Genomic DNA, 17,752 nt, shown 5'->3' with positions numbered 1-17,752 from the left:
ATTTTTGTTTTGATTTCAGGCATTTTAACGAAAGCAAAAGAGGACTAAATTCACAAAACAGCAGGAAGTGGTAGTGCCCTCCTTATAAAGTTTAGCCCAGTAGTTAGGGCATTCATCTGGAATGTGGGGGGAGGCTGGGGTTCAATTCCTGCCTGTGCTGGATGTGGAGAAGGGATTTGAAGTTAGATCTCCCACATTGCAGGAGAGTGCCCTAACCACTGGGCTGTGGGTTATTTTGGTGTGGAAATCTCCTGGGGTGAAGCTGTTCCACTTTATAGATAGATAGATAGTCATTGGAGTAGGGACTTGACCTTGGGTTTCCCACATCGTAGGTTAGTGCCCTACCACTACCCTTATAGAGGCATTTTCACTCTTTTTCTCTGGACTATTCATTGCCATTCTGAATTACTGTGAATTGCCACTATGAATGACAAAGTCTAAACAAATGAAAACATTTTGATTGTTCAATTCAGACAAAACTATTTGGTGAACTTGATGCGAATTCACAAATAGTTTCAGGTTGACCGAAATGTCTCTTTGAAAAACTGCCGCCTGTTTTCTATTGTTTTTCCCCTTAGACTTGTTTCTCATGGGACCTTACCTACCAACTCCCTGAGTTTGCTAAAGTCTGCCTTCTTGAAATCCAGTGTCTTTATTTTGCTGTTCTCCCTCCTACCATGATTAGGGCTTCTAGGTATACTCAGGTATAGCCTTAGTTCAGCAATTGGTGGCCAGCAATCAGTATAGGGCACTAGTGTACCTTACTACAACAGTTTTATTGCCTCACAGCCTTATGGTAGCATATGGTCTTTTAAGTGTACTGTACTTTTAAGTGTAGATGATGGACTACTTTAAGTCTCTGAAAGTACTGGTTAAAAAAAAGACATAAATATATAACAGATGCATAAATGGACCTTGGAATAAATGTACTCTGGACATAGAACCATCATTACATCCTTCACAATCAAGTTTTTTCATGAGCTCATGTGGTGTACACATGTGTGCAGTTAGCAGTGCTCTTAGGTTCAGTGTGGAAGACTTAGTAATTCAAGGTGGAACTTGCTTCTTTGTTCACTTTGTGATCTCCCCGTCCCTTCTCTCCAAGTATATTGTGTTTGGCTTCTGTTTACACTTACAGTTGTTTTGCTAATACTTGGTTTGGCGCCTTTTCAGATTTACCAACTAATATTAATTGATAAGCAAAGAAACTAATATTATTTGATAGGTAAATCACTACAAGTAAAGTAGTGCGGGCAGATGGTATAGGGCATGCAAAGAAAACAGTAAGCAGTCTTAAATCTGTGTTACTTTTAAAAAAATCCTTTAAAATACAGCACAGTGTCCAACCATTAAATCAACATATCACATTTAAGAAATGAGAATATTTATTTAAACAAAATCAGGTTGGTGTTTTTGTGTCCATGTAATAATGCATGTTTATCTTTCTTTTGTCTTTCATGTACTTAAGTCATAATTGCTAGCAATTTTATATACATTAGGGCAGAAAATTATCTAACATGTAGCAGTATGCTCTTTCAGTGTCAGCAGTATGCCTCTGCCACTCAATTCTTATTTCCTTTTCACCAAAGGCAAAAACACATACTTCCTTATTTTCCCATTGTGCTGTGGAAGTAGGGACCTGGATGAAAGCCATTTGATTTAAATTTAATCTAGATAAGACTGACGAGATGCTGATTGGCAGGGAGAAGCATTTATGGAACTGGCAAAATCGATGACCACTTTCTCAATTGAGGATGTCTGCCAATTGACTGTCAATGTGCTTTGTGATCCTGTGGTCTGACTAGATTCATCATTGCTCATGGACTACCAGTTAACATCACAGGCCAGATGGGTCTTCTTTCATCTTTGAATTCCTTGCTTTTCCCTCAGATGCTGATCTTGTCATAGTTATCCCTGTGGGACCGGCATTCAGAAGCCTCCATTAATGCAGACGCCCACATTCTGAGCAAGGGCATATTATAACTGTGCTCAACAAATATTAAACCTGTATTCTGTACTGGCTGCCAATCAATTTGTGTGTAAAACTGAAGTTGCCCTAAATAATCTTAAATAGCCTAGGTCATAGCTACCTTGGAGACAGCATATTCCTCTATAATTTACCATGCTTTCTGCACACATTACTCCTGCGGAATTCTGTGCCACTGCACATGCACAATTCATGTCCCCCTCAGATTCTTTTGCTTCCCTGCAGAAAAATGTTGGTTTGGGTGCCCGGAGCAGCTGGCAAAGAGGTAAATCATTGGTGTGTGCGTGTATGGCGGATGGGGAGGGATGCCCTGGCCGGTGGCTCCTATCATGCACTGTGCTCAGCTGCTAGTACCAGCTGGGCTGGGGGGCAGGGGAGGACAGGACTTGCTCTTTCCTTGCATAGAGCGGCCAAGTCAGACCCTCCTCCAGCTGCAGGAAGCCCTGAAACTCCCCCCCCCACCGCTTCTTGCCCCCATTGCACCTCAGCTGGGAGGGGAGGGGTAATTGTACAGGAAGCTGCACCCCTGTCTGCACAACCCCCATGCATCTGGACCCCCCCCCCATACTCAGAGAACCTTCTCACCCCACATCTGGATCCCCGCACAATAAGCCCCTCCACACTTGGATCCTGCCGGGCTGACCCTGCCTTCCCACACCTGGTGCACCTGGCACTGAGGGGCAGGGCCCCGTGGTGTTTCTAGGGCAGGCCCGGCCCTTGCGCGGCATCAGGGTTGGGTGCAGCCTCACAGCCGAGTCCATGTCCCTGTGGGCGGGGGGTTCCAGGGTGATCTCTCCCCTTCATGCATCCAGTGGCCTGTGCTCCCCACTGCCATACTGGAGCATCAGCATTTATTTACTGACAAAATTTGCAGAATTTTAAAATATTGTGCACAGAATTTTTATTTTTTTGGTGTACAATTTTTACTTTTTTGGTGCAGAATTCTCTCAGGAGTAATACATCACATCTTGAGCACTTACGCTAGTTGCCAGCAGAGTAAAATTCAAGGAAGCAAGGAACAGGGAATTTGAAAGAGCAGGTCCTCTATAACGTTTTGGGGTTCAACCCAGACCAGTAAGGGGTTATGTCATTGCCTGGCCTGCAACTCTGGATGCCTTAAATGCTATGCTGCTGTGGCTTACAACCCTGACGTCAACAGCCCACATACACCCTGGCTTCTACCACCCAGTTGCTTTTTGCAGAGTGAACCTCCTACTCCTGAATTTTCCCAAAATTATCTGCATCTCTAGTGTCCTGCCCTCTCCTGGAATACGCACAGAAGTTAAGTTTGTTGCTCCTTTAAAGAGTCAATACACTGCAGCTCATTAATTTAACTAGTTTTTGACAAATATTATTATTTCAATTACAGCACTGACCTGGTTTATGATAAAAGTAAAACAAGTTTATTTAATCACAGAGAGGTTTTAAGTGAGTTCAAATATAAGGAATAAAGATAGAAAGCGTTACAAGTTTATAAGACTAAAACTTAATTTCATCAAGTTACAATCTAAATTTAGTTCCCAGAGATTTCAGCCCCCTTGGCTGAAGGGACCCAATGTTCTATGATTTCAAGAGCTGCAGCATAGAATCCCCCAAGTGGTAGACAACTATGGGGTTCTTTCCCCTTTCTTTTTATAGTCCAGTAAACCTTGGAAATGTATTCTTTGAAAAGTAAGCCCAGATAAAGTGCCTTTTCCTTGCTGGGTGTGGATGCCATGCTGTTGGTGTAAACTCCATACTGTCTTCTCTCCTGCTGGTGATTCTTACAATGCAAATTATCCCTTCTTGCAACTTCCGATACAAATGAATAGCCCACTGAATTTGTCCTCACTTGATTTGAGGTGTTAGCCTCTTTCCTTTGTCTGAAGAAAACCTGTTGATCAAGTCCCCTGGACATGCCTGTTTAAATACAGTTTAGTCATGTATTTCCACCATATATCTATAAAGTATTTTGTGTGTTTACCATACATACATTGCACAAGAATATTAATGATCAGTGACTTACTAGTTTTCCAGTGATATATTATGACATGCCATCTTTGGGGCAAATGTCATGACAACAGGGTGTAGTGAGTATGTCAGGCCTGATGAGTTGCTGACACAGAATAGTAAGCCACCAGTAGGGCTCTGAGTCCCACCCTCATCTCTGGAGTTTGCTTCTGCTAGAAATATATCTAAACCCGAGCCTAGCCACATTCAAGAATCACTGTGAGATCCACTTACTTTTATCCTTCATGGCTCTGCAGATCTCCATTGTGAGAGATTGTGTGACCTGCAACAAAACCAGTTTCAAGGCAGTTTGCCATGGTAGGATGTATATGTGAGTCTCTCTTCTAGAAATCTAGAGCCAAGGGTTTAAAAGCCCCAATGCCACAATTGTCTCTTAGTTTCTCTTTTTTACATGAGACAGAGAAAATGCATAGCCTGGGCATTTTCTTGGGATATGTGTTAGAATAATTAGTGTATTGTTTGAACTTAAATTATTAGTTTAATACTTTGTTCGTAGTTAGCTGTTTATCATTTTATGAATATGCAGAAATTGGTCTAATGAAAGTCATGTTCTAAGAGTTGTCAGGGTTTGCCTCTATGGAACCCAGTGATTAGCTTGTCTTTGTAAGAAAGGTAGATTGTCTTCTAGCTGATGCTCTCAATGACCAGATCTCAAGGCAATGGTTCAACCAGATACTACCCAGAGAACTCACATTATCCATGATCTTATTGAGACTGAGGGCCATCTGATTTCATTGTGGGCTTTTCTCATTCAACTTTCCTCATTGGAAGGATGGCAGAGGAGGTGCTTATAGACAACAGTCTGTGGCAAATTTATTTGAATTGACACACAGATCCCAGTTTGGTATGTTGTGTCAACAAGGGCTATTGATAGATGCTTCCAAAACAGGGAAATGCCTTCAACTTGCATTTTGGTAGCAGTGAAAAATAACCAGAAGATAACTTAAGTGTCCGGTTTGCTGACACAAATATTCATGGAAAGTGAAGGTCAGTATTCTGTTTAGAAGGAGCTAATGTACAGCATGCTTATCCAATCATGGAAAGAGGTGCTAGAAGGCTGGCATTGCTTTACTATGGGGGCAGAATTTAGGTATCTATGTGTGGTCTATGGTGTAAAGTACTTATGGTAATGGTAAGGTGTGAATGGTGGAGTAGAGGTTCTGTATTGTTAGATGGCTTAACTTTTCATGGGCTTGATTTTGTGATTTTTGTGCCACTTGTGTGTGTGGCAACTTTAACTGTTTCATTATAAAGTATTTTGTGCATGAAGTAAATGTCTTGTTGGATATACAAGAACACCTATTTAAATATAAAATTCATTAACACATTTTGAAAATTATTTTTGTGTGTTTTGTAGGTCAAATGTGTGTGGCTTATACTGCTTCACAGTGATTTATTTTTAAACATATTAATTCAGTAAAAGGAAAAAACAATAATACATATCTTTGTATGGTGTATATACTGGTGGATTGCTTGCAGAGTAAAAGGTTTAGATATATTTTGGTTTCAAACACATTGAGGTCACAATAGGTTTGTGCCCTATATTAATAGTTAACATTAGAAAAATGTGCAATTTTGTCTTAATTGTGAGGTAATTAAAATAAATTATTGGCCCTGATCCTGCAGTTGGAGCCATCTGGTTCTTACACTGCATTGAGCCCAGTGATTTCCATGGTCCTTTCCATGGGGCTAATGGCCTGACAGCCAGATTGAGACCATTGTTGTTAATAATTATTTATTATTTGTATTGTGGTAGCAACTAAAGGCCCCAATCAGGATTGAGGCCCCATTTTGGTAGGCCCTGTACACAGGAAGAACACAGGAAGATGTGGTCCTAAGCAGCTTACAATCTATTTTAATAATATTCCATTTTTTTTCTTTTAGCATAAGGCGGCATCAAGAACGGAGAGCAATTTTAACTCCAATTTTAACAGATTTCACAGTGCGAATAACTGCAGCTCCTGCAATCATTTTCACAAAAGTAATTTCACCAGAAAACTTGCACACAGAGGTTAGTACAAATTTTAAACAAAAATAACTGAGTTTTTAACATGTACATTATTGTTCCCTTAGAAAATTTTAATCTTAATAGAAAATATTATATTAAACAATATTAAAATAGTGTGTTTATGGAAAAAGGAATAGATTTTTTTAAACTGTTCGTATGGCTTCTGTAATTTTGGTAATTAACTATGGCACAGTTATAGTTTATTATTTGCATTGTTTGAACAGTTATTTTTATTTAATTACATTATGATAGCACTCAAAGGCCTCATCATGACTATGATCTCATTGTGCTAGGTGCTGTACAAACACCCAGAAATAGTTTGTGCCCCTAAGAGCTTACAATCTCTTGTCAAAAACCAGATGAAAGGAGGGGAAACATGATACATCAGACATATGAAGTGGTCAGATTTATGGTAGGCACACTGCAGAATTCTTAAAGGATTTATAACTAAAAGAGTTGAGAAGACATGATCCAATGCAATATTTAAGAAACACTATTTTCATGGGCCCCATAAAAGCAAACCGGAAAACTACATTATCTCTACAAATATCAAATAAACAGGGTGCTACAGTCAGATTTCCAAAGGCATACTACTTTTCATAGTAGGAGTCATAGGGATACCTCAGGATATTCCAAATTGACTGGAAAGATTTAACAGTAACTTTTACCAGTCTGTGGGTCAGCTCATTAGAGGAGCTTGTTACACACAAGAGACTGTGGTTCATTTCTTGGCATTAGCACCTGGGTAGGGAATTTAAAACACATTATTTGGAGGGAGGTGCCAGTCATTGTTTGCCAGCTAGCAGGAGTGATTTTTCATAATAGCTACCTCCTGGGAAGGGCAAAACCTAGGAATGAAAATCATATTTGCACATTTGTAACAGGTGCAAGTTGATGGAGAAGGAACAGATATTAATTACATGAGGGAAAGATTGCAGTGAGTTTGTGTTTCGTGTAGAGTGCCATCACAAGTGTGGGAAGGAGAGAGTTTTAAATTAAAAGAAAATTCAGGAGATAGCTGAGATGCATGGAAAGGATTCAGCAAAAAGAAACATTTGAACATTACTATTGCTCACATTCAGGAATTTAAATGTTTTGGCTAGTCAGATTCTCTTTGAATCTATTCTTTAGGGGACGCTTAAGGATGAAGGGTGGGGTCTACTATAGATTACCAAGAATTTGAACATTATTCACATGTCCTTCATGAGAAGGGGCAATGCTTCTGCTTATTAAGCAAACCTCCTGGATTGGTTCTGTTGTTCATCTCTGAATCATTTGCCAACAATGGTCAAGAGCTTTAGTTTTGTTATAACACCAGTAAAATAGTGGTCATCCAGCTAACTCTGCCAAGATATTAACAATGGTTTACAGGCAAAGAGAAATCAATTAGGCTGGTTATCTTTGAGTTCCAACATATGATTTCATTATAAATGGAGCTGAGCTTATATTCCAAAAAAGTATATCTTCTTGGAAGGACAAGGCGAAGAAGAAATGTAGTTCATTGCCAAGCAAATGAAAAACAAAAATCTGACAATTTAGTGTTTGATATTACAAAGAAATGAAAAAAAAACCTCACACATGAAACACTTTACATACAAGATTTGTGTTAATGGTTACTTATGCTGTTGAAAGCAAATCAAGGTATCAAACACACCTTCATTAAAAGTCTTAATACTGGCACACCATTCTTTGCTACTAAAAGAGATAAATAGATTTAACATCCCAGTTAACATTGTATAAATGGCTTAAATTGGGTATGACAGAGAATTGTGATATAGTTACCTTTAAAATGTAAATTATCTGCTTTGTAGCTAGTATCTGACATGTTTTTTTCTCCACAGGAGATTTTAGTGTGCGGTCATTCTTTGGAGGTGAATTTGACCACAAACCTGGACTTCTTCCTCAGCGTAGCTCAAGTACAACTTCTACAGCAGCTAGTACAAGCCAATTTGGTTGGACTGGAGCCTTCCGACAAGATTACTGAGGTAGGTTATATAACCTGTTTTCTTTTAGAATTACTGTGGCTCACATCAGACATTTACATTATGTGTGGTGGTAGAAAAAATGTGTAAGTAAATGAATTACACACGTTATTGTTTATCGAGCTTTACTTATACTGTACTCCACTGTTATTTTGAAAATTAAGCTGTGCCTACTGCTTTGTTAATTACAAATACTCTTTAGGAAGTCACTGTGGGCTGGCTTTGTAAAAGCTTCCTCATGAGAGGACATTGATCAGGAGACATGGGAGGATGAAAGGCACATGGATTTTAAGATGGATTTTAAGGCAGAAGGCTTTAAGGTTATTAATGTTTAACTTTTATGGAAGACTCAACAACCTACGTCCCCCCTGCCCCCAAGATATACCACTCATTTACTTTAATCCAATACAGTGTTAAATAGCCTCCATGCCAAACCAATATTCAGGGTTGATCCCCTTCACTCTAACCTCTAGGATTCAGCCCACCTTTGAATCATCTTGCACTCCCCCTCCGAGTAGAAAGGAGAATACACATAAAAGGTACCTCAGTCTATGAACACTTAACATCCCCCCTTCTTCTTTGCATCTAATAGGGTCCACCAGCCATCACTCAGGTCTCTCATTCATGTTTACTTCCAGGTGCCAGCCCCTATCAGCCTGACACTGGCAATGAACACCAGTCACAAGTTGCAACAAAATTACAAACTTCCCACTTACTAAATTTTGAACTTTTAAATTCTGTCCTTATTCATTAAAACTAGGCCTCCGACCAACAAGTCACTTTGCCCCCTGGAAAAAAATCCCGATCCACAAAATTGGAGATCTGATCAGACCCACAGCATCTTGGTAACACAGCTCATATTATACCTCAATTATAGGGCAGCATAAGGCCGGGCAGCCGCAGCAACTCCAGTAGAATGACTGCTACATGTCCTAAGAGCTTCATCGGTAGCAGGGGAATGCATGAGACAATCAATTCTCCGTTTCCCTCTCAAAGTCTAGCAATTGGGTGGTAGGGAGAGGTGGAGAAATCTCTCCTGCCCTCCATGTACTTACCCTCCCTGCCCAGGCACAATCTCCACATGCATTCTGAGCTGGGGGGAAGAGGAAGTGCTCTGAAGCAGCTGAGCCTGCACCTCCCTTCCCCCCTGCTCTCAGGACTCTAGGGGCTATCCCAGCTTAGGTCTCTGTCCCCTCTCCCTCACCGAGACGGGGGAAGGGGTGGGGCATGATTTCATTACACTTTTGAAACATTAACAATGTAATAAAAGAAATAGAGTGTATCTTTCTCTTCTTTGGATACTTTGCAGATCCACAGCCTCTTTTGGAAATGCGAATTGTAAGTAGGGATACTATGGGAATATCTTCAATAAATAACTTACAGGGCACTGTTTTCCCATCCCCTGTGGAATGCACAGAATCATAAACATTGAACGGATGCCCAGAACTTGAATTTTGAGCTGGTGCTGTGCAGAAGTCCTGCACTATTAGTGCTTAGTACGCAAACTTGCTGCAATAAAAGCCACTTACTAGATCATTTCAGAGTGCTTTTTCTTCACTATATCCAGAAGTGCCCATTTGTCCTTCATCAGTTCCTTCCATATACACTGTAGATAATTAATAAAGGAAAACATTTCTAGTTCAAGTTATTATTCTTAGTTATGTCATAAATAGTAAAACTATATCTGGAATAAGTACAGTGAAGGGTAATGATATGTTTTATTTCCATTACTCTTTTCTCCAGTTATTTTCTCTAAAATAACAAAGTAAAGCCAGCTTCACACCAGTGCCTCAATCCTTTTCTCCAGATGCCTTTCACCTCATGTTGCCTTCTTGAGTTTTCGGAGGGTGAAGTAATAGTTGATGGATGTGAACTGCCCTGCTCATATCAATGAGTTAAGTCTGAAATCTAGAAATGACAATTCAGATGTCAACACTGTTAACGATTCGACAGCTAACCATTTTAGCAGAAGCATCCAGCTATAATTATCCCACATTCCCCAGAGGGCCCATCTAAGTTGTAGCAGCCTCCCTGGACTGCCCTATGAGCTACAGTGCTGCCTGGAATCTGTGCTGCAGCTTAGCCCCCAGTCCTGCCTTCTGCACACCCCTTATACCAGAGCTTCCCTGACAGTCCTCAGAGGGCAACTCTACAGTTGTTTCACACAGTTCGTGAACCAGAGAATTCTCTCCCAGCCAGTTTCAAAGCTTTTACAGTCTCTTTAAGCCACTTCAGTCCTTTTACCTGGTATAACAGGGGCAGAGCAGGAGTGAAGATTTCACCCTATCTTTATATAAGTGCTGACTGTGTTTGATACAGTACAGAACACAGAAAAAGAGACAGTATCTGCCCTCAGGAGCTCACCTGCTAAATAGGCAGATAGTGTATAATGCACTGGGAGACCCAGAGGAAGGGCCCACGTATGAGATCCTCATAGTGAGCCTGGCTTTGCTTCCAATAGACAATGTATAAGGCCTCTCGTTCAAATCTGAGACAAGATAACGTGGCAGTGAGCTCCCAGGTTTTTAAAGAAACAGAAGTATTTGATTGTAATCATAACAGACATTATGATTCATTCTGGTTGTAATTTTTATTCTGGAGAGAGTCCACAGATAAATTTCCAACACCAAAGATAAGCCCTCATGCTGCTGCTTTAAGAAATACTCAGAGCTCCGCAGGCATATAATGTTGAAATGGACCAGGTGAAAGTATGTCATTTCACACATTTTAATGATACACAGCATGAGGGAATTGGGAAACTTTTAGTTCATGTTCCTTGTTTAGCATATTTTGTTTCTCTTCAGAGACACCTGGATAGGTCACATGTAACCAAGTAATAAACGGAGGTCACTAATAAAATATGCATTTGTGCATTCTCTAAAATGGAGGAGATGAGGGAATACCTTGAATTTCTTGAGGTTATGGCCTGTAAAAGAAATGTAAGTGTTTCACCTCCTGTTCATCCCCTGCTAAACACAATGGGAAGACTTGGCTTGAAACACATCTGACAGAGTTTTTGTTAAGAACCTGTCAAAGATAGTTTACATGTATGCTGACAAATTAGCCTGCAACTGAGGGCTTAGAACACTGAAATTTTCTAAGAATACGAGAACATAGTCTATAGTAATAAAACGTTTTAATACTTCAGATTTCTCTGTATAGTGATGCTTTTCTTGTGGGTGGTGAATTCTTCAAGGGTCTCCAGGTGAAGATTTGAATACTTAAAGGTCTTTCTAGAAATATTGCATAATGGAATTGTTTAGGGGCAGATCATGGAACTTTGAGGCTTGGTGGGAATGAGATTCCCTGTAGTATGCAATGTCCAGTTGACCGTAAACTTGGTATGGATAGCCTGGAGCCTGTCTCTTGTCTACTGTATGTTGAAAGAACTGGTCGGCCTGGAAGCAGGAAATGGAAAAAGGAACACTGCAAGTATAATGGAAAGACAAGAGAAAGATTAACATCAATCCATTCTTGCAGAGCAGTGTTTAATAGCTACTAGCAACTCCCTTTATTTCTTAATATGTTTTTTTCAGCACTGTCAGATGTATTAAGTAACAAATATTTTTCTAAATTCAAAAGTAAGTCAGGCTTATTACTTCCCCTGTTATGCTTAAGATCTCCCAGAAATGTGTTTATCTGGACACATCCATACAGTGCCAGAGGCATTCAACTTCCACTTCACACTGAGGGCACAAGGGTGTTTTGAATAAGGCAAGCTTATTTAAACTTTTGGACTGAAAAATGTCTTGTGTTGGCAATTAAATTAATTCATGGGTAGGCATGGAAAGATTAGATTTTTATCAGTAAATGTCAGTATAAGTGAATATCTCCATACATACACAAACTGACAAAAAATATTTCTGTCAATGATAATCAAAATGTACAGGTAGGCAAAGTAAGAAAAATGCTGCTAGAGAACTTAGTAGAGTTTGAGTTAAGGATATAAACGTAGTATATTTTGACATGTGATGTTGACAATTTGTGTTTTAATGGTTGTAAAGCTTTCATTTTTTGCATCTCAGCATCTGCTGTCATTAAACCTGTCTGAACCTGTCTATTTTCTATCACCCCTCCAAATTTTCCTACAATTATGAACATTTAAATAGATAAAAATGGAAAAAGTTTTAAAATAGAGATCAATATTGTCTGTCAAAATTATTTTTTTAAATTGAAATCTGCCAAGCCTGTTCATATGGCAGCTATTAGACAATGACATTGACTTCACATGTTCATTCCCAGGCTTCCCTCCTTTCTTTGGTTTCCATGTTTAAACCTTTATTCAATTCAGACCCCTTTTTCATCATCTTGATCAAGTCTCTTTATGCGCTGGTTGTAAATAAGTTTTGGTTAGCAGAAACCTTAATTTCGGTAGGATTTTTAACATATCTCATCTATCTGGAGTAACACTGCTTCACCACTACAAATGAGAAACTCATACTTTGCTAGTTGGCTTTCATACAGTTTTGGGTGTTCTTGAGATATTATGGCCTGTGAGATGGACTGATTAAAGCTAGGATATAAACATTGATCTCATTATTGATGAATTTCAGAGGAACAGCCGTGTTAGTCTGTATTCGCAAAAAGAAAAGGAGTACTTGTGGCACCTTAGAGACTAACCAATTTATTTGAGCATGAGCTTTCGTGAGCTACAGCTCACTTCATCAGATGTATCACATCTGATGAAGTGAGCTGTAGCTCACGAAAGCTCATGCTCAAATAAATTGGTTAGTCTCTAAGGTGCCACAAGTACTCCTTTTATTATTGATGAAGATTGCCACAGCTCTTATTCAAGCTTGACAATTGAAATCTCCTCTCTGGCCTTGGGCCACCAACCTTTCCCTCCTCACATCGGTAGAAAAGCTGCTCATCTTGACGGTCCATTATTCTGATACCACAATCCTTGAATTGTCTCACTCCACTGGCTCACCTTTCTCGACACATTGTATATAAGCTTAATGTCTTCACCTTTATGGCTTTCCACCATTTATGTCCACCCTATCTGTCAAATCTAATTTCTTATTGGGAGGCTAACCGATGGCTTTGTTGTGCCAATAACACCAGCAAGGATTGCTTGCTTGTCTGCTTTTCCCACAAACGTTTTTGTGCTTTCTCCCATGCTGCCTCCTATGCATGGGAACAACTCTGAGTAAGCATTCCCAGAGTTTCCATCTCATTCTCTTTTAAGTTTCTTTGCTTACTTCTGGCACTATTGCAATATGAGTACTCAGTAACAATAAGATGATCATCTGGATTGTTCAGGTCAGCCACACTTAAAGAATGGTGTTTAGATTCCTCTTCAAGAAACATTTTAACATCTTCCTTTTTTAGGAAAAGTTATCAAGAAGGTTGTGATGGGCCATCTCCAGATACACCTCATTTCCACATATGTGTATTGTATTTTAGTCTGGGTTCAACTATGATTATGGGATAGAGACCTTAGTGATTATATCGATTGCTGATTTCTTTCTATGATCACACAAACCTTAAGGTGGCCAACCTGATTCAATTAAATTTATCATTATCTTTTGATACTATTGAGGTGTTGTCGCATCTGGATGATCTTGTTTGAATGAATAGAGTTCCACTTCAGCTCCTTCCGCCTCAAGAGATTCCAGAGGTAGAAATGGGCAATTGTTTATCTTCCCTAAGAGCCCTAACATTGAGATTAGCAGGATTCCATCTTGTCATCCCTCCTGTTCAATGTGTATGTAAGCTACTTGGGGAGACTGAGAGACGTTTTGAGCTGCAGTATCATAAGTATAGTGCTGATACTTATTCACAAAGGACAAATACACTTTTGATGCTACCTGATTGACTTTAGTGGAGGTGAGCTAGTACATACCAGCAGTGAAAATTGGGTTTCATTTTCATCAAACCTCTGTCCTACAGTTTCTTTAATTTCCCAATAACTTGCCAAGATAAGGATGTGGATGAGCACAAGCTGGCTGTAACTAAAAACAGGAAGTGATGCTTATGGTAGGGAGAAGCATTTAGAGAAACAGGTGGCTCTTGAACTATTAGATACTGCTCCCAGAGTTAATCTTATTTAACATGTTATCTTAATAAATTATTCAGAAAAGGGGGCTAACAGCATGTTAGTGAACACTGTGGGTGATACTGTATTGGGATGGTTGTAAGCACCGGTGATGATTAGGAGTAATACTAAAGGATCTAGAGAGTTTCAAAATATGGACAGAAAACAAAACAATGGTAGTCAATTTGTTTAAATGCATGCTAATAATTCCAAGATGAAATAATCCAAAGCAGAGATTCAGTGAGTGGGAGATACTTGGAAAGCAATAATACTAAAAGAGTCCTAGGGTAATAGCAAACAATAAATCAGACATGAGTTTGCAATGAACTGTAGAAGCAAAAAACGGCTATTCGGTTTAGTGCTGCAAATGTAAAAATCACACTCTGGAAGTGGGGGATAATGGCTCCTCTCTGTAGGACTCTCCTGTAGCTGTATCTGGAATATTGCTTTTAGTCTCTTCTTACACCCAAGACCCATTCCCACAAAGGGTTAATCTCTTGCTCTGTAGCTTTAGAGGCAGGGCTACACCTGTCAATCACAGCTAGTAGGACATTCTTCTGTCCACCTTTTTTGTTCCTTGTTCGTGCATTGCTCCCCTTCAGAGCCACAGCTTTTCTCTGCCTGAGGTACATGCCAGAATAGTGAGAAACATGACTCCAAAAAATGCTTCTCTTGCTCTGCTCCTGTCTAGCCCCATTTAGAAGCTCCCCTGTGTTTCTTTCACCTGCAAGGGGGCCTCATCTATCTGCTCCTGTTATCTGGGGATGAAGCAACCTCCTCCAGCAGGGAGCCCTTTGAAGCATCTTACAAACTGGAATTTCAAAGAAAAATAAATGTTTAGGGGATTTGGGAATTGATTTATGAGGAAAGATGTTAGAGTCAAACACGCATAGTTTGGCTGAGAGGTGACAAGGGGGAAGAGTGGGGCTATAAATCTGCAAATATTTGAAGGGTGTAAACACCAAGGAAAGAAGAGAATTATTTAGGGTTGTAGAATGGATTTGAAGTAGGAGTTATATCATGAAATAAAAGAAAGGGATTGTTTAGGATGACTATCAGGAGTAAAATTTATGAAATCAATGTATTAAGCTGTGAAAACTTCTCCAAAGGGAAGTGATGGAAGACATCATAACTTAGGATATCTAAAACTTGACTGAAGCAAACACTTGAAAATAAACTATAGGAGATGGTCCTGCCCTTGCAAGGAAATTGATTAGATGATCCTAATAGAACTTTTTGATCTCTAATTTCTGTGTTCAATGTTCAAGAAATTCCATCCACTTCACCTGCATTTCAAGCAACCATTTGCAGGACAGGTGAGATATTACCTTCAAAGACAAAGTAAGGTGAAAATTAGTGATGTTCATTCTCTGAAGGATAATAATTATTAAACATCTAAATCTTTTTTTTTAAATGAATAAAATAGGGCTTGAGTGTATTAAGACTGCCTGGTGCCTGTGGATTTAGCAGCAGTAATTAGTTCGTTATTCATGAATATCAAGTAATCATCAGAGTAAACCCACTTACAAAAGTACCATATGTAAGGAATAACATATGTCTATTTTTTGAAAGCAGTGTTTAAGAGCAAGTTAAATGTTTATACTTTTTAATGAAATAAAAAACATATTTTAAGGGGGCAGGGAAGAACCACATCATTAAGGAAATCAAAGATGGCAGTGTTCTTTGATCTATGTGCTCTAGACAGCATCCTGGACAAAAAACTTTAAATCATAAAACTAATTTAACATTCTTCCTTCTCCCTATCTACTAATCCATTTTTTCCCTCACTAATTTCCATTCTTCTGCAGTCTTCTTCTCATTGCCTAATCCATATGTGTCTATCTTGCCTTTCAGTAGGCTTACTTTAGTCTTGACATGCATACACAGTTCCCCAATGTTTTCATTTTGCACATTTGTTCTATAACAGAAATTAAAAAATAAAAAACTAGAGAAATTCTGATTTTGTGGAATTGCACTAGTTCTGTGAAATTATTAGAGGACTTATCCTGTTTGTTCCCCAAGGATGTTAATCATCGTGTACATTCTTCAGCTTTCTGCTCAAATAACAAAATACAGTGAAGGAAATTGATCTTTTTTATCAAGCCTGAAGGTGTTCTTTGGTATTAATTAGTTTAGATGGAGCGGAACTTTTCTCTTCTCTTTTTAATTATCTTTGATAATCTTTTGAAACAGAACTAGAAAGGTTCTATTTATGACCATAAATCTCACTTCCATTACCATGCCACTTGAATGCTCCTGTATTATTCATAGCCAAAAGGGACCATTGTGATCATCTAGTCTAATTTCCTGCATAAAACCAGCCACAGAATTTCACATAGTGGGCTTATCTACAATCCTGTAGGACAGACTAAAGCACTGTGTAGACAAGCCCAGTGATTCCTATCACAAGACCATAACTTCTGATTATGCTAGAGCACATCTTTTAGAAAGACATCCAGTCTTGATTTAAAGACTTCAAGTAATGGAGAATCCACTCCATCCCTAGGTAAGTGTCATTGACCGCTGACGTGAATAGCACACTGCTTGGCAACTTTGGCAAACTTATCCTGAGAATTTACTCTTGTTTCAACAGTGTAATACCCAAGAGGGTCCCTCTGGGTCCAGAAAGAACCACATTTAAGTAAGGAGGGCTCAGCTTGGGTGCAGGATCTGTTTACCCATCATGAGCTCATTGCAGGATATGGTCCTGAAATCTTTTTTTTTAAATGATTTGCTCATTTCTTCAATTTCATCTACTTTTGTCTGTTACATTTTTTAGCAGCAGAGAGTCAGAACATTCAACTACAGGATTTGAAGCAAATAGCTATTATATCATCTGGTTTTATTAAAAAGTTTAGATCAATCATTTGCCGGTATATGTATTAGTCCTAATATCCATGTGGTGGTGATGTGTCCTTTCCTATTTAATTACTGCATCAAATGTTCTGGGAGATCTTGTATCTTTTGTTCAATATTGGGAACATTCTGTTGATATAAACTCTCCATCTGTATTAGTAATTACACATATTGCAGTTTGTGCACTATGTAGGTAAGGTTGCCACTGCAAGTGGGAATTTGGGATGGGATCCTCCCGTTCACCAAGTTCTCTTGTGTCTCATAAAGCAGCCACAGATTACCACTTGAGAGTTCCTCCTATCTAGAGGAAATTTAAGTTGGCATAGGCAGCTCCATCATCTCCTTTGCCAGAAACCCACCCTCCCAATATATATAGAGGAAAGGGACATGTTTGGGTATGGCAGGAGAAGTGAAGGGAGAGATGGATCAAGATGTTGCCTATGAAATAATTTATGCTGGATACTTGCATGGATTGAAATGGGCAGCAGGTTTAAAACAAATAAAAGGAAGTTCTTCTTCACACAGTGCACAGTCAACCTGTGGAACTCCTTGCCTGAGGAGGTTGTGAAGGCTAGGACTATAACAGGGTTTAAAAGAGAACTAGATAAATTCATGGAGGTTAAGTCCATTAATGGCTATTAGCCGGGATGGGTAAGGAATGATGTCCCTAGCCTCTGTTTGTCAGATGGTGGAGATGGATGGCAGGAGAGAGATCACTTGATCATTACCTGTTAGGTTCACTCCCTTCTGGGGCACCTGGTATTGCCCAGTGTCAGCAGACAGGATACTGGGCTGGATGGACCTTTGATCTGGCCCAGTATGGCCGTTCTTATGAAAAACTAGGTTCTACCATCTTCTTGAGGGAGTTTTGT

General features: G+C 39.3%; 1 protein-coding gene across 6 annotated transcripts in view; it reads left to right on the top strand.

Annotated features, from left to right (window-relative positions):
* The window catches only part of VPS13B (vacuolar protein sorting 13 homolog B), a 940,751-nt gene that overhangs the window by 697,631 nt on the left and 225,368 nt on the right, over positions 1-17,752 (top strand). For all 6 annotated transcript variants that reach the window (XM_048841327.2, XM_048841328.2, XM_048841325.2 and 3 more), the window contains 2 exons: positions 5,882-6,008; positions 7,847-7,990. In XM_048841327.2, coding sequence (XP_048697284.2) covers positions 5,882-6,008; positions 7,847-7,990 — 271 coding nt within the window. The remainder of the gene's footprint in view (positions 1-5,881; positions 6,009-7,846; positions 7,991-17,752) is intronic.

The sequence above is a fragment of the Caretta caretta genome, chromosome 2 (genome assembly GCF_965140235.1).
Source record: "Caretta caretta isolate rCarCar2 chromosome 2, rCarCar1.hap1, whole genome shotgun sequence".
Classification (NCBI taxonomy): Eukaryota; Metazoa; Chordata; order Testudines; family Cheloniidae; genus Caretta; species Caretta caretta.
Note: the sequence above shows the minus strand (reverse complement) of the source record. Positions and strands in the feature narration are given on the sequence as shown.